Consider the following 17,317-nt stretch of genomic DNA (forward strand, 5'->3'; position numbering starts at 1 on the left):
AAAATATTGATGGTGATCACAGAGAAGCAAATGGACGGGAAGAAAGGGGGGGGGGGGCACCCAAAGTGAGAGAGATGGAGCGGCTGAGAGAGTGGAGACAGAGAGAGAAGGTAATGCTGAAAGATGGAGGAAAAGAACAAAGCTGAAAGACGCCGAGAAATAAGAGAGACGTCAAAAAGAAGAGGTGCAGACAGGTGGGGAGTAAGATGGATGTAACGGAGACAGATAAAGAAACTATGGTATCAAAAAAAGAAAGAAGGATGAAGGTAGAGATGGGGAAGCGTGAGAGAGACAGAGGACAGAGAAGTGAGAGGCTGACAGGAGGATATGAGAATTCTTGGAGGTGAGAGCGAAAAAAGAATGAAAACGTGGAAAGCAATGAATTCTGCACATTCCAAGGGCCCATTACCAGGAGCACAGGCCCTATGAGTCCTCTGTGACTAATCTGCATGGCAACAGATGTACACTGGCTGCAAATGAATGCACAAAGCTGTGTTTCTAATGGAAGGGGGTTTTACACCCAGGATGAGATCCCCCGACTAGGAAATCTACTCTCAGTTTGTATCTGTTCTGAGAAAATGTCTCGTCAGAATTACCCCCCCGTCCTATGTGTAAATTCATGCCAAACAGCCACAATAACCCCCATGTGAACGGGTTATTAGGGACCGGGTGCTCATGATGTGAGAGATCAGGACCTGCTGCTCGGCTGCTGGACCCACAGACCTTTGACCCAGTGGCTGAAGGAGGGGAGACGAGTGAGTCAGCCTCTCGCTCTCCCTCATGAGCACACTTCATACCCCCCCCCCCCCCCCCTTCTGGTTCACGGTGCATTCCCTTTCACTTGTTGCTTTCTCCACACTCATGATGGACTCGTGACTCATGGCAGGGACACACTGACGAGGGGAAGTGTCAGGATTTTATTTAACAGGGTGATACTACCCAGGCAGCAGGACACAGTCCACTGGTTGTTGTTGTCAATGTGTCATCGGGGGGGCTATTTAACTTCCCAATCAAAATAGAAACAGGCAATGTTGGGTTGGTTATGAGTGGCTGATTTAGTCGATTTGACAAACAGTATCTAATAAAGTGTCTGCTGCCGGGGTATTCTTATCCATTTGTGATAGTGTGTAGTGCCGTGAAGAAGCCTCCGTTCGTACCATAAAAATGTCATTATATTCCCCACAAGCTGTTTGTTTCATCGTTTAGTGTCAACATTGAGCTCATTTGTTGAGTGCTTTTCAAATGAAACCCCATGCGTCTCTTTTCCGTTGCAGGATGGAGTCCACAGAGAAATGTGAAGTTGTGATCCAGCATTTCAACGGCAAATACCTGAAAACCCCACCTGGCATTCCAGGTGAGTGTCTCATCCTCCTGCTTGTCGTTGTTCTTGCATCAACTCTTTCCTCTTCTTTCATTTTGGGGGGGGGAGAAATCATCCGCTGTGAGACCTCTCCCTTCTGATTCGCTTATGGTAATTTCTCCTGGTGGATCTGCTGGACAGCTTGATAGATTGTGTACGCCGGTGTTTCTGACACCTGAATCCGGCTGTCGTGACGATGTGGCGGATTCTGTAGGTATACTCCCCCCCCCCCCCCTCTGTCACCATCCATTCCCTCCTTGGAACCGTCGCCGCTGTAGGCTGAAACTTCTCGGGCAGGAGAAAGCCCGTTAATATTCACACTCACGCCCCTGTGTTGTTCTTTGCAATCTACTTAAGAGCTCGCTCCTCGCTCCTCTCGCTCTGCGGCTCCCCGGCGCCGCTTCCTCTCTCCTTCATATCTGTTCTCCTCTCTCAGAGGAACAAGCCGGCCAAGGGGAGCGCAGGCGGGTAAGAGGGGGTGAAAAGAGAGAACGTCAGGAAATCTAGACTTTGATGCAGCACACTGTGCGTCTTTGAGTCGGGTCTAAAGCGGCATCGCTGTCCCGGAAAGTTCCGAAACAGATTGGGCCATTGGAAATGCTGGAGGCGGAGCCTCTGAGGGGGCGGAGGTGTTGGCAAAGAGGAAAAAGTAGAAAGGTAGAAGTAGAGCAAAGATGTGAAAGAAAGGCCGCCTGAACACTTTTGAGGCAAAGTGCTGCGGCGTCCTGTGGTGCCTGTGAATCCCAGCAGGGCGTGACCGGGGGGGGGGGATTTCCTTCGCCCCGGTGGCGATTTTATTAACAATACTCACCCCGACACCGGCGACTCCCACCCATAAATCGCTCCTCCACTGGACAGGAGTCTCAGAGAGACTGAATTTAGAATCTGCACATATGTTGAGCCACTGCAAAGCCAGCAGCCAATAAAAGCAAGGTGAGTGGTTATATTGAAGTTTAGCCGTAATAGGAAACCTTTAAAGCTGTAATATCAGGCTGACCTTCCCCTTTAAGGGTCCGTCTCCAGGCCGCTCAGGCTTTATTATTGTTGATGGATTGTTCAGGCTTGTGCCATGAAGATTTACCATGAAGATTTACGGTCCCGATCGAGGAAATCCTTCTTTGGAATTAAGAATAGTAATAAGTTTACAAGGCCGGGTCTGGTGCTACTATGGTCCCTCCTGGAGGGTCCGTGAAATCTGTCCTTCCCCCCCACGAAAGCCTGTATGTGTAGACGTGGGACTGGCTGTCTTTGAAGGTTTTGTTGTTCCTTTTGTTGTCGATGTTTGTGATTTAAGGAAACAAATAGAATTATCAAATCCTATTTGGACTTATATTTATAGTCTTTCCACCATCATATATTTGATCGAAAAGCCTTTCATGTGAACTTGTGTGTGTGAGTTCAATTCATGCACATTCAAATGCATGCATTTTAAAGCTGGAGCGCCCGCGCTGCGTGTGTGTGTGTGTGTGTGTGTGTGTGTGTGTGTCATGTTGGTGGTATTTCTCCAGAGCCCCTTGCTATGCAGGGCAGCTTCTTCATCCATCCTGCTTTGACAGTTCAGCCCCCCCCCCAACCCCAAAACACCCCGGGGGACCCTCACCACACACAGCAAAGCAGGAGCGTGCATGTGTTTCCTTGTGTGACAGCTATGACGACTACACGCTGGACACATGCGCACACACGCACACAAACCAGCCACAAGTAGAGTCATGCACTGCTGACTTTGACCTGTGTGGAATGTCAACACTCGCATAATGCTAATGAGATCCCTCTTTCCCCCCCATTCAGCTTTTGAAAAATAGTCCACAAAGTTCCTGTGGTTGCACAGATACACGCATGCATGGGCACATGCACCAATCCTCTCAAGCCCGTATTTGACAAGCCTCTGCATTTCCAGCTTAGCTACTCAATCAGGCTGTGACTGTGTGTGTGTGTGTGTGTGTGTGTGTGTGTGTGTGTGTGTGTGTGTGTGTGTGTGTGTGTGTGTGTGTGTGTGTGTGTGTGTGTGTGTGTGTGTGTGTGTGTGTGTGTGTGTGTGTGTGTGTGTGTGCGTGTGTGTGATGGGGGTTTGTCTTGTTATAGCTTTCCTCTTCTCAGGTATGTCCAATGGCAATAGAAAAGGATGTTGAGTTGTATCCTTGCCGTTCCAAACCAGGAAGCAAATATCTGGAAGTCAGGTGATCTGTTAAATTAAAATGACTATGAAGGGATTAACGGAAACGGAGTCTCTGAATTTGCATACCACCACTGTGCATGGAGGAAATAGGTAGAGAACCCAGGGTTGCAGAGATGCTATCAGATTGAAGCTAATGGCGCCACCAACAGCTTCCAGACACCTCCTGTTTAACTTTTAATAACATTTAACTACCTTGTGATTATGAGGTGTTGATGTTACAGAGTGGGGGCATGACAGCAGGTGGTAACACCTTACCTATTAATACTATTAAGTTGTTATTTCATGGCGTTATATGTTTAAAAATAATACATGTTATAGTGCACTTTTGATTTGTGTTAATGACCCAGAAGATTTGTGTCAATACAATAAGGAATTAGTGCAAAGTAGTCCGTGCTTGCCCTGCTCTTCACGTATTCTAGCGAGCTCTGCACAAAGACGTGCAACGGCGCTGGTCTACGGAGGCTCCCAATCAGCTCTCCAGGTGTGTTCGGCGACGGCCTGGTTGATATGAGAGGTGCGTAGCCAGGCGCAGAGGCCTGGCCGAGCCTCTCTGCTCTGCCCACGTCTGATTGTGATTCGGAGAGAGGGAGATGATCGATAGCCCTGATGGAGCACTACAGCTGTTAAGCTATTCTGTGCAATGCGGCAGCCGCTTTCTCCTCGTCGCTGCGCCCGGCTGTGAGCGCGCACACAGTCATCCACATACTCCCTGTGGAGGTGGTGCTCGTGTACACCAAGGCGTGTGTATTCTCACCTATAGCCATGGACTCACACTGCATGCATTAATTCACATCCACATGGCAGCAGTACCTTTACTACTTAAAATAAACACACACATCGATGATGCCGACACAAGAAAACCCTTTGTGAGAAAGGATCTACTTTGTAGTTGGAGGTGAGAAATCTTTAGAGTCATCCTTGTTTTTCAGTGCGTGTGGATTTACTCAATACAGAATAAATAGAATTTATGAAATGTGACTACAGCAATAAACCATGGTGAAGTGAGCCCAACAGGGACGCATTATGATTTACACTGCAACCCTGAGCACTGGGAAAGTCAAAGGAAGCGCGGATAAAAAGTGATTTAATCCTCTGGCTCCACTGAGCCTGGCTGATTAAAGCCCTTCGTCCCACAATGCATTAAACAGCTTAGAGATGACACCCTATGGTAAATGTAATTTGAACCGGAGATACATTAGCCATTGTTTGGTTTTGGCAGGTGAGTAATCTCACGTACATTCCGTAATGTGAGTGAGCCGTGGCACAGAGGAAATTGGTAACAGTTGATGCCTGTTCTGTGCTGCTCTTTGTGCAAATCAACTACTTTTCATCGTCGCCACCAAACAGCAGCTGAACAAAACCAACAAGGTGCATCTCCAGAAGGACACAGGTAGCGCTGCCAAACGACAGCACCGGACTTCACGAATCCAACATTTTGCATGAATGTCCGGCTGAATGTGCACCAACACACACACTACTTTCTCTATCTGTGAGAGATTTGGAATACAACCTTAGCTGTCAGGCTTATGCCAAGCACAGTTCATGGGGGGGTATTTAGCAAGCTCCCCCCCCCCCCCCCCCCCCTTCAAACAAAACACAGCACCGACCAGAAGACGGTGCTTGCCAGCCGACACACGTCCTTATTTGCCTCTCACAAGGGCCTGTGCCAGGGAGGGTGGGGGCGCTGGGGGGGGGGTTGGGGGGGGTATGCTGTGGCAGAATAATATTCCCTCCCTGCTGGCGTCCTCGCCAAGGCAACGGAGCCGAGGCAGCAGAGGCAGCCCACGGTATTAAAACGTCCCTCGCTGAATTAAGGAGGCTCCCAATTCACTTGGTAAGTCACAGAGAGCCCTTCTGAAACTGTCAGTCATACACGAGTAATCCATGTTCATTCTGCAGCCCCTCCCACATTCCCCTGGCTCATAACGGCCCGTTTCCCTCCCCTACGGCGTGTGGATTTAGCCAAGTAGGTTGGTGGAGCCACATTGTTCCCATGATGCATCCCTGCGCCGGTGCTGATCTTTGAAATTGTTTATATCTAATGTTTGCCTTCCTCTTGTTTGACAGAAACAAAAGGTCAAATGTGCGATGTATCGATGATTCGCTTACCGCCGCCGTCACCTGGTGTGAACGGGCGATTTTTCCGTCTCTGTTTGTGATGCGCAGCGACAATCTGACAGCTCTTCGATACGCGGTGCTACGGGTAATAATTAGCCACCCGTCCTGCCTCTCAAATGCGCTGCTCGGGATATTGCATTGTAATGAAATCTGTCGTCTTAGCGTCTCCCCCCTTCTAACCCTGACTCCACCCGCCTCCCATTACAGGCGGCACACACAGGACGTTATTATTGGCGTACCCAGTAAATCACACCGCTTCCTGAAAAAGGATCAATTTCCCCCGATGCACTTTCTCATTATAACCTTATCTCGCCCACAGACAATAATCTGGATTTGTCACGCTTTGTGTGTTTTGCCTCTGAACTGAATCACTCGTGAGCGGAGCCAGTGGATCGGAGAGTGGAGGGCGAGGAGAGACAGGTGCTCCTCACCTGCTGCACTCCCCACAAGCCCTTTGATTGGCTCCACAGTTTGTTTAGGCAGGAACAGTTGACTTTGCTCTCCACTCGACCACACCTAATGTGGAGCGAGTAGGAGTGTTACTGCGAGGAAAAGACACATAACCACGGAGGGTAATAGAGAGACATGGAGGGAAAGATGAGGAGCTGAGGACATGTGACAGGAACAAGAGGGCAGATGAATGAGAACAGATGCAAAAGGCCAGAGGGGAGAAGAAAGTGATGAGTGGGGAGTGAAAGTTGGAACAACCGGTGCTTTTGGAAGGGCAAATCTGAGTAAAGTTTATCCGCTGCTACTGCAGGGATGAAAGGGGGACCTCGGCCCCCGTGGCCCCGCCCCCGGCTGTCCACTATGTTGATCCCCTTTCTGTCGTCCTCACCTCCTCGCCCTGCTCACGCCACTCCTCCCTTCTGTTGTCCTTGTCTCTCTCTCCCTCCCTCCCAGCCATGCCTCTCTCGCTTATCTCCCGTCCTCTCCGTGCTCTCCTGCACGTCAGCGCCCTGATGCTCATCTATGTAACCGGATCCAGCTGAGAGCACACGGCATCAGTGCAGGCACAATGACACTCTTCCATTCTTCATGGGCGTTCGGCCGTGTCCTTGATGTGTCCTTGATCCTTCTGTGCCGTGGATTCCTCTTTTAGTCCAGAATACGTCAGTAAATATTTGTTGGCTTACAGTTCTGTGTAAACATTGACGATCGGCCCATTAATGACTTTGGTGATCCTGCGTTTTTTCCAGCGCCATCGTGGAGCTTGAGTTTGGCCGTTGGATGGAAGGTCACAACATTTACGATCCAGAGAGGATGAACCGTCTCACCTAAACTGGCATGTCGCTCAATGACGGCATTTATCTGCAGTATTTGACTGATGTGGTCGGTTAAGACATAAATCCAACAACGCACCGGCAATGCAGATGAAATGAGGTTCCTATAAAAAAAGGAGTCTGGACCAACACCAATCTGAAGTAGCACCACACTGCTGTTTCATTGAGGCCAGTAATACGTGGTTTTGTTTGTGCAGCTCTGCCCAGTGACACGTAGCTGTGGACCAATTGTTTGCTGAATGTCTTGCACCGTAGTTCTTCACAGTCGACCATAGAGGCGTTTCTTTCTGTAAATTGTTTTCTGGCGCGCTCAGGAGCTCAAGTTTTCAGTCATAAGCAAAAATGTCTAGATTTTTTTTGTTTCATTCTTCTCCCCGGAGCTAACAGGAAAAAAGTCCCGAGAGGCAAGCAGCATCTTCTCGGATTCCTAGATTCAGTCAACTTAATCTAATGCAGGACCTGAGGCAATGCATTCCCCTGATATTCAGCCTCTCTGCAGGGACTGCAGGTCACTGATGTCATGGCCTTTTGGTCCAGCCGGTCAGTCCTGCAGAATGAAGATTGGGTTTGCCGAGGAGGGTAATCACACTCTGAGGTTCCTGTGCTATGCAAGCAATTCAGAAGGTCGCGCTCTTTGTGACCCGCTCTTCTCTTACCCCAGAAGTCACAGCATCCCAAAAAGACCATCATTTACAGCTTTCTATTTTCTATTTATATTGGAAAGTGAAGAGAAAGGGCGAGGTACCGGCATCTGACGGACCAGGATTGACCTCAAGACTAATTGCATCCTCTGTGTGCTTGCGTCAGGGAAGCAGGCATCAGTTACACCCAGCCACCACACTGTCAGCGTCCCCGGGACACAGAGGGCACTGAGATAAATCTAGCCCCCCCCCAAAATAGAGCAGGGGCCTCCATTAGAACAGGACGCAGGCTGTGTGGGAACAAGCAGAGGTCACTGTGGTCAGCAGAGTTATTTCTGTAGCGCCACCGGACCTCCAGGAGTCGACGCCCATTCATTCATCCGACCGCCAGCCATCGGGGGGGGGGGGACGCACGCGGAGACACTCCCGCCTCCGCCAATGGACGCTCAGTCGGCCACGTTTCCGTTCCATGAATCTCACCGTGACGGCGGCACGGATTCCTGTTTTTCCTCTTGTTGTCACCTCCAGCTATTTGTGTGTTTTCTACATGAGCGTGTTGTGTGTTTTTCTTCTTGCTGAAGGACGATGGAAACACACCTGCTTCGCAGTGACCTCATGTCCCAGACACACTGTCTCCCTGTCTGTCTCCTCGGCTGGTCATTGGATCGCGCCTGTGTTTCCCTCCCCTGCTTCTCTCTCGGCTCACACAGATTATTTGCCGTAGCTCGCAGAAATAAATGCGCACTTTCTGTAGTTTCACCAAAACACAGACGATGCAGAAAAAGGGACGGCACGAACGGAATGATTTCCTACCGTCTCTGTTTCCTACCTTTGTTCTTTGAGCCTCTCTCTCTCTCTTCCCGTCTCACACACACACACACACACATCAATAGTCCATTAGGACTGTGTTGCTTTCATTACCTCCAGCTTGGCCCTGAGACAGCCTTTGAGTACAGCAGAGCAGAGCTGGCCGTGTATACAGCGAGGAGTCTGGTAATTGGCCGCTCTCTGTTCTCTCTATCCTGTGCGTCAGGTGGAAAGTGTGAGTCTGTGGCATCTGGGGAGCCCCCCTGCTGTGCTGCGCCACATCTCGCTGTCTGTCCCCCCCCCTCCCACCCACCCCCACAGGGCACAAGTAATAGGGGGAAAACAGAGTGCTTAAAGGCCTTAGAGAGTCCAACAACTGCCACTCCAGCAAGACACACCGCCGAGGGAGTGGAAACAGGAAGAGGCTTCACTCCTCTGCTGCACCGTGCTGCCGTAGCACAGCTTCTCTGTCCGGGAGGAATGTTTGGTTTCACCTGCCAGAAGGGAGAAAAATGGTCGAGGAACAAAACATTTGAGGTTTCCAAAAACATTTGAAAAAAACTCTCAAATATGCTGTTGGATAAAAAAGAAGTTGGGTAAGAATGACTTCACAGTGAAACTCTAGATGAATAATAAGAACCTGTTCTAGAGCATCAGTTGGATTCTTGCTGACCTTGAATGTCCGTTGGAGCCCTCCACTTACAATCTATACTGTTGGTCCATTATTTCTGGCTTGATCTCAGTGTGTCGATTTATTTATTTTCTTTCAAATTTGGCACAGACGTCCGGTAGCATTTAAGGAAGAACTGATTAGATTTTGGTGTCCAAAGGTCACTGCAACCTCATTAAATCGGTTTCAGCCTATAAGTCACACATTTGTAATCGGATGAAGGACAGAAATGTAAATTGCGACCCGACTGGTTGGTTCTGTGATTTAATGCTGGGGTGGTGGGATTCTTTTCACCCTTTCAACCTTTAATTTGAACCAAATGTTTTATGAGTGAATGGCTCTCAGGCAACCAACGAGCATTAATAATAACTGAATGAAAAAATAAATGAATGAATGATCCCAAAAATTGCTAAAAAAGTCAAAGTTGATCTTTGGTCAAACGGTCAGCAGTCAATTAAACATAAATGATTTGTGATTAACAGGCAAAAAAGCAAAGCAGAATATTGTCTTTTATTATAATCCACTCAAACCATTCATCAAAGAAATGACATTTCACTCCAAAAGGCCTCGATGCTGCGGGTGAAACAAACAGATTCGTTTTGCTGACGTCCACGTTAATCATACCTGAGGTATGTGCCACGTAAAAGTATTGACGAGTGCCTTTCAATGTCTCCAGCATTTGCAGAGGTGTTGTCCTAATGGCCTTTTTGAGCAGGACTCTGCCAGATAGCAGTGATGTAGTTATGAGTAAAGGTTTCCCCCCCCCCACCGGCCCCCGTCTGGATCCTCTTACACATGGACACACAGATTTATGAATTACCTCCAGCTAGTCATATCTCCCTTTTAGCCCCGAGACGTAATCTCGCCACAGATGCATCCAGATCAATTTTTCAGCATGTCTCATTTGCGGAGAGCGAGCGAGCGAGCGGCGGGCGCGGCGAGGGGGGGGCGCGGCCGATGGATGCAGTCTGAGTGTATCCAATTTCAGGCTGCAAAGCGAATGGCCTTGGAGATCAAGGATTATACAGCAGATTTCTAAGTCGGGCTCGTATTGATTCGCTGTGCCCCCGCTGCACTCTCCGTTGTACCTACTCCATGTAAGCTTTTAAATGCTGCTCCCTTTAATGCCCCCCCGCTCCTCCCCTCGCCAGTATCAACGCCCTGATCTATAAGGCCACAACAACTGACCCGTATAAATATGGACGTTTGGTTTTTCAAGAGGTTACACGATGTGGCAGTAAATTCAGGAGGAATCTTGTGTGTATGTCTTATTGGGGTTGGATATGCTACTAGTTTTGGTTAAATGGTTTTAGCTGGTGCTGTTGGAGGTATTAAAATATGAGAAGTGGCTTCCCATCACTGCTCTAGACTGGAAAAATGCTGCAAGCGCTTTGAATGCACATCCTGTCCGACAAAGCGAGTTCCCACTTGCTGTGCATACATTACACAACGCATCTCTCGAGGTTCTCTTGGTCCCCATGAGGACAGTCTTACTCTCTTATTGCTGGTCTGGCATCCTGGTCTCGGTGAACGTGTGTTGTTGGATCTTCTCCAAACCTGCAGCTGGTACTGATGAGCGTCCGACCACCCAGAATTCTTTCCACACTAACGCCTGAAATTCAGATCTTTGTCAGTGCTGTGCAGCAGACGCATTAATCAGGGGCGTTTTCATCACTTATCACAATGCGATTTGATGCGCTGTCCCATACTGAGCCGCACTCGGCCCCCCCTCTGTGATTTCACCGTCTCAATATCCTTCGCCAGCCACGGAATTAAGTTTGCCGCCTGCCATTCAGCCATCTGTTCTGCAACTTCCTGTAGTCTTTCTGTTCCATCACACTCGTTCACTCACTCCACTCACGCTTACAGGCTTATGCTTCAAGCTTTTAGAAAAGGAAGAAGGATTTTGGTGCTTGCTTTTGGTGGCTGAGTCAACTGAAATGAAGGTTTGGAACTTTTTTAGCTGCACACAGCAGTTCGGCCCCAATGGACACACACACGCAGACACACACACACACACGCACGCACGTCGCACCCCAAAAGATGAAAACCACGGCGAAACATTCTGTAAACCTTTGTTAATCGTTGTCCTTGTATAGTATCAAAGTACCGGTTCAGGGGCCCGTGTTGTAAAAAACCCAAACGATGCCCATTTCTATTCTACAGGAGAGACGGGCAAAAGAGGCTTGAGGTGGGTGGGTAAAACCCCCAGTGGGGATCGTTGATGGGTGCTAGTGAGGGGAGAACGTGTCCAGATCCCCTCAGCAGAGCCATCTCTAACAACAACAACAGTGGATTAGCCGGGCGCCCCCCTGCTGGGAGAGTGAATGGCCGCTCCCTCTCCAGCATCATCCAAATAACAGGCCTGGGAATTCAATAAGTACGGCCTCATCAGACCTCATCAGCTCCCCCAATTAATCTGCACATCATGGCGACTGGAAGGCTGGTTGCCGTTGGTGACAGACGGGAGCCTGCGAGGTGTGTGTGTGTGTGTGTGTGTGTGTGTGTGTGTGTGTGTGTGTGATGAACATTATCTACGTAACAGCAGTGTTTGGACTGAAATTCGGTCCCGGCTGCACTGCTGCCCCCCCGATAGCCGTCCTCAACTTCCAACTAAGCAGGAGTTACCTTCACCGCGCCGGAGCCCGTGAACCCTGGTGATATCGACGTTGTGTCTATATCTCTCCCCTCCCACATTACCTCCCCGTGTTTCCCCCAAGGGGGAGGACACGTGGAGAGAAAACCTGGCTGTCCCCCATCGATTGGGATCCATTAACGCACACTGGGAAAAACAAAGCCTTTTCATCACTTCTGAGATGTTTAGGCAAGAGCGAATTTGTTCCCCACATGTCGACCTCTCTCTGCTTTGGGCTCTCTAGGGGATGAAGGCCCAGAGTAACTAATGCTAGAATAAATAATGCTGAAGAGTTTGCCAAGTGTGTAATTTTCCCCAAAGGAATGCGCTATCAAGCCTTCACACTTTTTGTTATTTTACTATTTTTTGTCTTAAGACTAAGGGAAATGACACAAGAAGACAAGAAGTGCAATCACATTTTGGCAGAAGATTCTTTTATTTTGAGGATTTGAACCTTTACTTGTGTTTGGACTGATCATTTTGACAGTGATTATAACAGTTATAACAGTTATAACAACCATTATATATTTTTTAAATGCCGTAGATAGAGATGCCATGTCTATTGTCAGCAACTTTTTTTGGAAAGGTTACTGTCAACGCTGCTTTGAGAACAAAGAGAATAGCTAAGAGATGAATTAATGATGAGCCCTGGGAACGTCTAATGCACTGTTTGAAGTTTGGAAGCAGCAGATGAGTGGGGGGGGCGTCTTACTCTGGACCTCACGATGCCTTTTGAGCCTTTTATGACGATGGCTACACAGCTAATCTGAACTCAAGCGGCCAGTTCATCACTCATCTGTGCCTGCTGTTGTAGGAAGACCACAGACATATTTTATATATTCTACAGGTAATTAGAAAAATACAAATGGCGTCTCACTAAAACGTAGCTCTTAATACATTTACAGTACTTGTGTAGGAGCTAAAGATAAGTAGCATGTATTGAAAAGCATTTAGGTTACATTGACGGTCCTTGTTTGTTCTGTTGACGTCATGAATGCAGCAGGTGCAACACAGAAGAGCAGATTGTTTATCTACCGTGTGATATTTCTATATTTAGTTAATATAGAAAAAGAAAGAAAAGAATAAAAAGATCTGCCGTCATTCGCGTGAGGAAATAGTCACGCGTCTGCAGCTCAATGACAAAAACATTAAATACATTTAAGACTTTAATAACGGGGTGGGAAACACTGACTTATATAAATATAACAAGGAGGTACTGTAGCTACACAAGACTACCGTGGCTGTCAAGTATAATGCTTGTTTCTTTGGTTTACTTTTCCTCCTGAGAATGAGAACCGGCCTCCTGGGTAAAAGTCAATGGCTTTGTAATCAATCTTGGAAGACCATATATATCCTTGAAACATAATTGACATCATTGTTTTGGCCGAGAGGGAACGTAATTTATAGGACATCAGGCTCAATGTTCCATAAAACTAATGTACCACTGCATCTATTTAGACGTATAAATACGAAACTGGGCTTTACAAATGTAACACAGGACAACGTAGCATGTGCATCAAGAACCTCCAATGAGCAAAACTAGTGTCTTAAAATAGTAGACCGAGGAAACAAGGCAAGACATCGGAAGGATGTCGAGTGAACCATTTGACTTTTAAGAGGCAGCACGGCGGAAACATTATGCAGCCCTTCCTGTGCTGTCTGTGGTTGTTAGTATGTAAGGAAGAAGTGTGTGTGTGTGTGTGTGTGTGTGTGTGTGTGTGTGTGTGTGTGTGTGTGTGTGTGTGTGTGTGTGTGTGTGTGTGTGTGTGTGTGTGTGTGTGTGTGTGTGTGTGTGTGTGTGTGTGTGTGTGTGTGTGTGTGTGCAGGGCTGCTCTTTTGAAAGAGAAAGAGCAAAGAGAGCTGCACCTGCAGCTTCTATCAACCAGTGGAAAGCTCCTTTCAGCGCGGCTTTAATTAGCGCCTGTGCAGCTCGGCTCAGACGCGCTGTTCTCCACGCAGTCACCTGATCCCTGATCAGCCACGCTGCCACTCTTCATTGATCCCCAATCAGTTACAGTAAAGGGGAGTCTGTGGGACCGCCTCCCCTCGCGTCGCCCCCTCTGCCCCTTCTCCCCTTATTAGTCCGGTGCCCTGCGTTCATTGATCATAAATCAACGTCACTGGCAGCATTGATCGTCAATCACCCCACCGTGACATTATTGATCCGGCTGCTCCCTCGGCGATAGGCCTGCCCTCGGCCCACATGGCAGCCGTGGCTGTGGCGTATTGATCCCCCTCAGATACAGTATCGAGGGCTCTATATTGATAATTCATTTATTGTGCTGTAATTTCATTTTCTTTCCTGTCCATACCGTTGTTACTGGAAGCCCCTCCGGTGGAAACCTAGTTAACACACACAGCCTTTGTTTTTCATGCCTCCTCATGCTTCTCTTTCTCTTTCTTGTGCTCGCAGCTCCGAGCATGTTTTCCACCTCTGTTCAAACGTCATCAATTTGCAGCCGAGGGTTGACTAAAGGTCACCAAAGCGTACCTCTAAGAACATCCAGCCTGTCTTGTGAGTGTCATGCTGGCCAACAGCAGAGGGCTGCTTGTAATGCTCTCTGAGGGGGGGGTTCTGTAACTCTATGAATGTACAGCAGTGTGGTCAAAGTCATTGTTGGACCCAACACAGGTTTAAAGCTAATGCAAAGCTGAGTATGAATGTTGGATGTATATAATGGAGAATAGCTCATAGAAGCGCGGGTTGCCGTGGGTCCCGCACAATTACCAACCCCCCCCCCTCTGTATGAGTCATCTCTATAGGTGGGAGGTCACTGGAGACGTTGGCGGCGTTAGGATACGCTAACAGGGAGCGAGGTGGCATCACTGTCTGCCCACGCAGGCAGAGGAGGCCGGAGTCAACCCCCACAGGCAGCTGCTCTTTAGTCTCAGAGAGAGAGGGGGGGCTTACCAATGAATTCAATAAGCACTCATGCATCCTTGTCAGGAATGCCTAGAGAGGGTGTCTACAAACATGGAACAATGTCCGGTGATAAACTGATTGTAAGTTGCGGGGTCAAGGTTCAAGGTCACCGCCTTAGGGATCTCACAATCGTCTGGACATCTGATTGCCATTTGGTGGTCAGATGCCAGGGGGCCTTGTAACGGGCACCAGAAAACTGTTGTAAACTGTATGTATTTATTCAAAATCAATGAAATCGGCAGATAATTAAGACACATCGACAGCTTATCTTATTAAAAAACATGGTCCAGCAGTGAGGAGGAAATGAAGAGCTCTAGCTCTCACTGCCTGTGGCGTGCTGACGTCACGTCTACGGTGGCACATTGGACTGTTTTCTTAGCTGCGATCTTATTTCAAATCCACTCTGCAAATAGTGTTTTCAATCTCATACTCTACTCCTACAATTCTGAAGCCGCCACAGTGCGGCTTCGTGTAATTGCCACTCCGGGCAGCTGTGTAAAGCCGCCACTGATGCTGAGGCCTACTGCAGCACCAGAGATGTTGGCATCGTGGAGCAGCCTGTGTGGGTTTAACATTGGAAACATCTGTCCCTGGCCGCTTTAGATCTGGAACTGATTGCAGGAACCAGCGACACAAAACCATGCAGCTTGGAGTGAATGTGGCATTTGTGCAAATGCTGTTTCAATGTGAGGATAAAGTGACACGCTCATCAACACACTCGCTCACACAGTGCTTTCCGTACTCGGAGTCGGGTCTGATCATTTCACGTGAATGTGTGCGTGTTCCGAGTCACGCTAAATGCTAAGTTGTGTGTTTTGCATCCCCAGCGCCATTAGTGGCCTCGGTCAATAGTATCCGTCTACCGCATTTTAGACGCGGAGCTCATCTCATCCATCAGCTTTATTTGACTGAATCTGGTCTTGGATCGGAGTCTGCCCAGCGGTGCATGAAGAGATGGGTGGATAGGTGGATGGATGGATGGACGGATAGATAGATGAATATAAGAAATAGAGAGAGAGATGGGCCCAGTGCACATAACCACGACAGAGAGCGATGCAAGCGAGGGAGACGGACTGAGAGAGTGAGAGATGGATTAGCATGTCAGAGACTCCCTACATAACATTACTCTTGTTAAGTGCGCAATAGCTCATCGATCAGGCTTCTACCGCCCGCATCCAGGGCTCTTCCCTCCACATCCTTTCCCGTAATCCATAATATCATCTCGGGCTCGCGCCGGCTGGCGGGCTGCAGGAGGCCCTCCATGGGAGAGGCTGAGCGAGGTCTGATCAATAGCCGCAGAGCAGCGGCGTTGTTGACATCCTCCTCCTTATCCTTATCTCCCTCACTCCTCTATACATTGCATATGGATTGTAGAAGGGGAACACTGTGCTGCGCCTGTCACTCCCCCCCCCCGCGTCTCTTTCCGTCTTTTTTGCCTCTATGACACGAGATCCGCCTTTCCATCCATCTCGCTCCCCTCTCGGCGCCCTCTCCATTTATCGCGGCGTGTCATTGAGCCACGTGTCAGCGGAACGCCTGCCGGACTTTCTTCATTTCCGCACTGAGGGATGGGAGCCGGCGTGGCGGTTCTGAGAGCTATCGACTGGGATCCGTCAAAGCCCTCCCCGCAGGGCACTACTTGCTGCTGCCTGCTTTCCCGGGTGGCGGCCATTCTGAGCTTGCCTATTTAACTCTGAAAATGGCGACATATACGCTGCTCGGCTGTTATTCCTCTAATACGTTATTTCTATTACAGCTACTTGCTCTTAATCTTTTTCTTGAACACCGTCCCTAGAGCCGCCTTCTTCCTCGTCCATCTGCCGGTTGTCTTTCCATGTCTCTCTGTCCCTCCCGCTCTGTTTTCCTCTCTCGCTCTCCCATGAGGCACACCCACCTCCGTCTGGGCAGACAGGTCAAGCTGGCTGATGCGAATCAGACAGTTGTTGATCCAATTAAAGATCCCCCTCCAGCACAGTCAGAGCAGATTTCCAATAAGAAACTCCCCCCTTTCTCCCTTTACCCGGTTCTCTCCTAACACGTTCTCAGAGATGCTGAGCTCAGGAAACTTCAGGCTGGGGAACCTATTGGAACCGTTTTACCACACTTTTCATTGTGAAGTGGAAGGCTTCCTTGCTCTGAAGGCCTTCAGAGTGACATGTTTAAGTACAAGTGGCTTCCTCTTTTCGCCCCTCTTCAGGCTTTGCACAGACTGGCCATCACACCAGTCTGTGCAAAGCCAAAGCGAGGCCGGCCCAGTCTGCCTCGAAGCCCCCGTGACAAGCCTCTTTTGTAACTGTCTCGCTAGTGAAAAAGCCGTCTGTTTGGATGAAGCCCTTTACCACACTCCTTCTGCAGCTCGGGGGCATTCCTGCATTGATTCCCCCATTAAGGCCAAACAGATGTGCCGCAGAATGACTGCACAACGTGCGCCCATTGATGTTACAGTGCACAGGTTTATTGGCACTCGTGGATGACTGTTATTCAGCAGGCCTGATGACGCCCTCTGAGGCGGACACTCCAGTGTTCTCGCCGTGCTGGCTGCAGATTTCCCCCGAATGCAGGCCCCCAGGAAACGACAGCAGCCATTGCTTATGCAACGCCGCATTCAGAAGTGGAGACTTGGTTTAAGAAGTACATCTGCTTGCACTCATTGGTTCATTTTATCTGGTGCTCATGTGCCTATTGATGAGCAGAAAGCCACGAG

The 17,317-nt window shown here is 48.8% G+C and overlaps 1 protein-coding gene across 4 annotated transcripts in view; it reads left to right on the top strand.

Moving 5' to 3' along the window:
* The window catches only part of rbms3 (RNA binding motif, single stranded interacting protein), a 206,999-nt gene that overhangs the window by 156,813 nt on the left and 32,869 nt on the right, over nt 1-17,317 (top strand). For all 4 annotated transcript variants that reach the window (XM_037473624.2, XM_062558354.1, XM_062558353.1 and 1 more), the window contains one exon: nt 1,275-1,354. In XM_037473624.2, the coding sequence (XP_037329521.2) occupies nt 1,275-1,354 (80 nt within the window). The remainder of the gene's footprint in view (nt 1-1,274; nt 1,355-17,317) is intronic.

Source organism: Pungitius pungitius, chromosome 17, assembly GCF_949316345.1.
Source record: "Pungitius pungitius chromosome 17, fPunPun2.1, whole genome shotgun sequence".
Classification (NCBI taxonomy): Eukaryota; Metazoa; Chordata; class Actinopteri; order Perciformes; family Gasterosteidae; genus Pungitius; species Pungitius pungitius.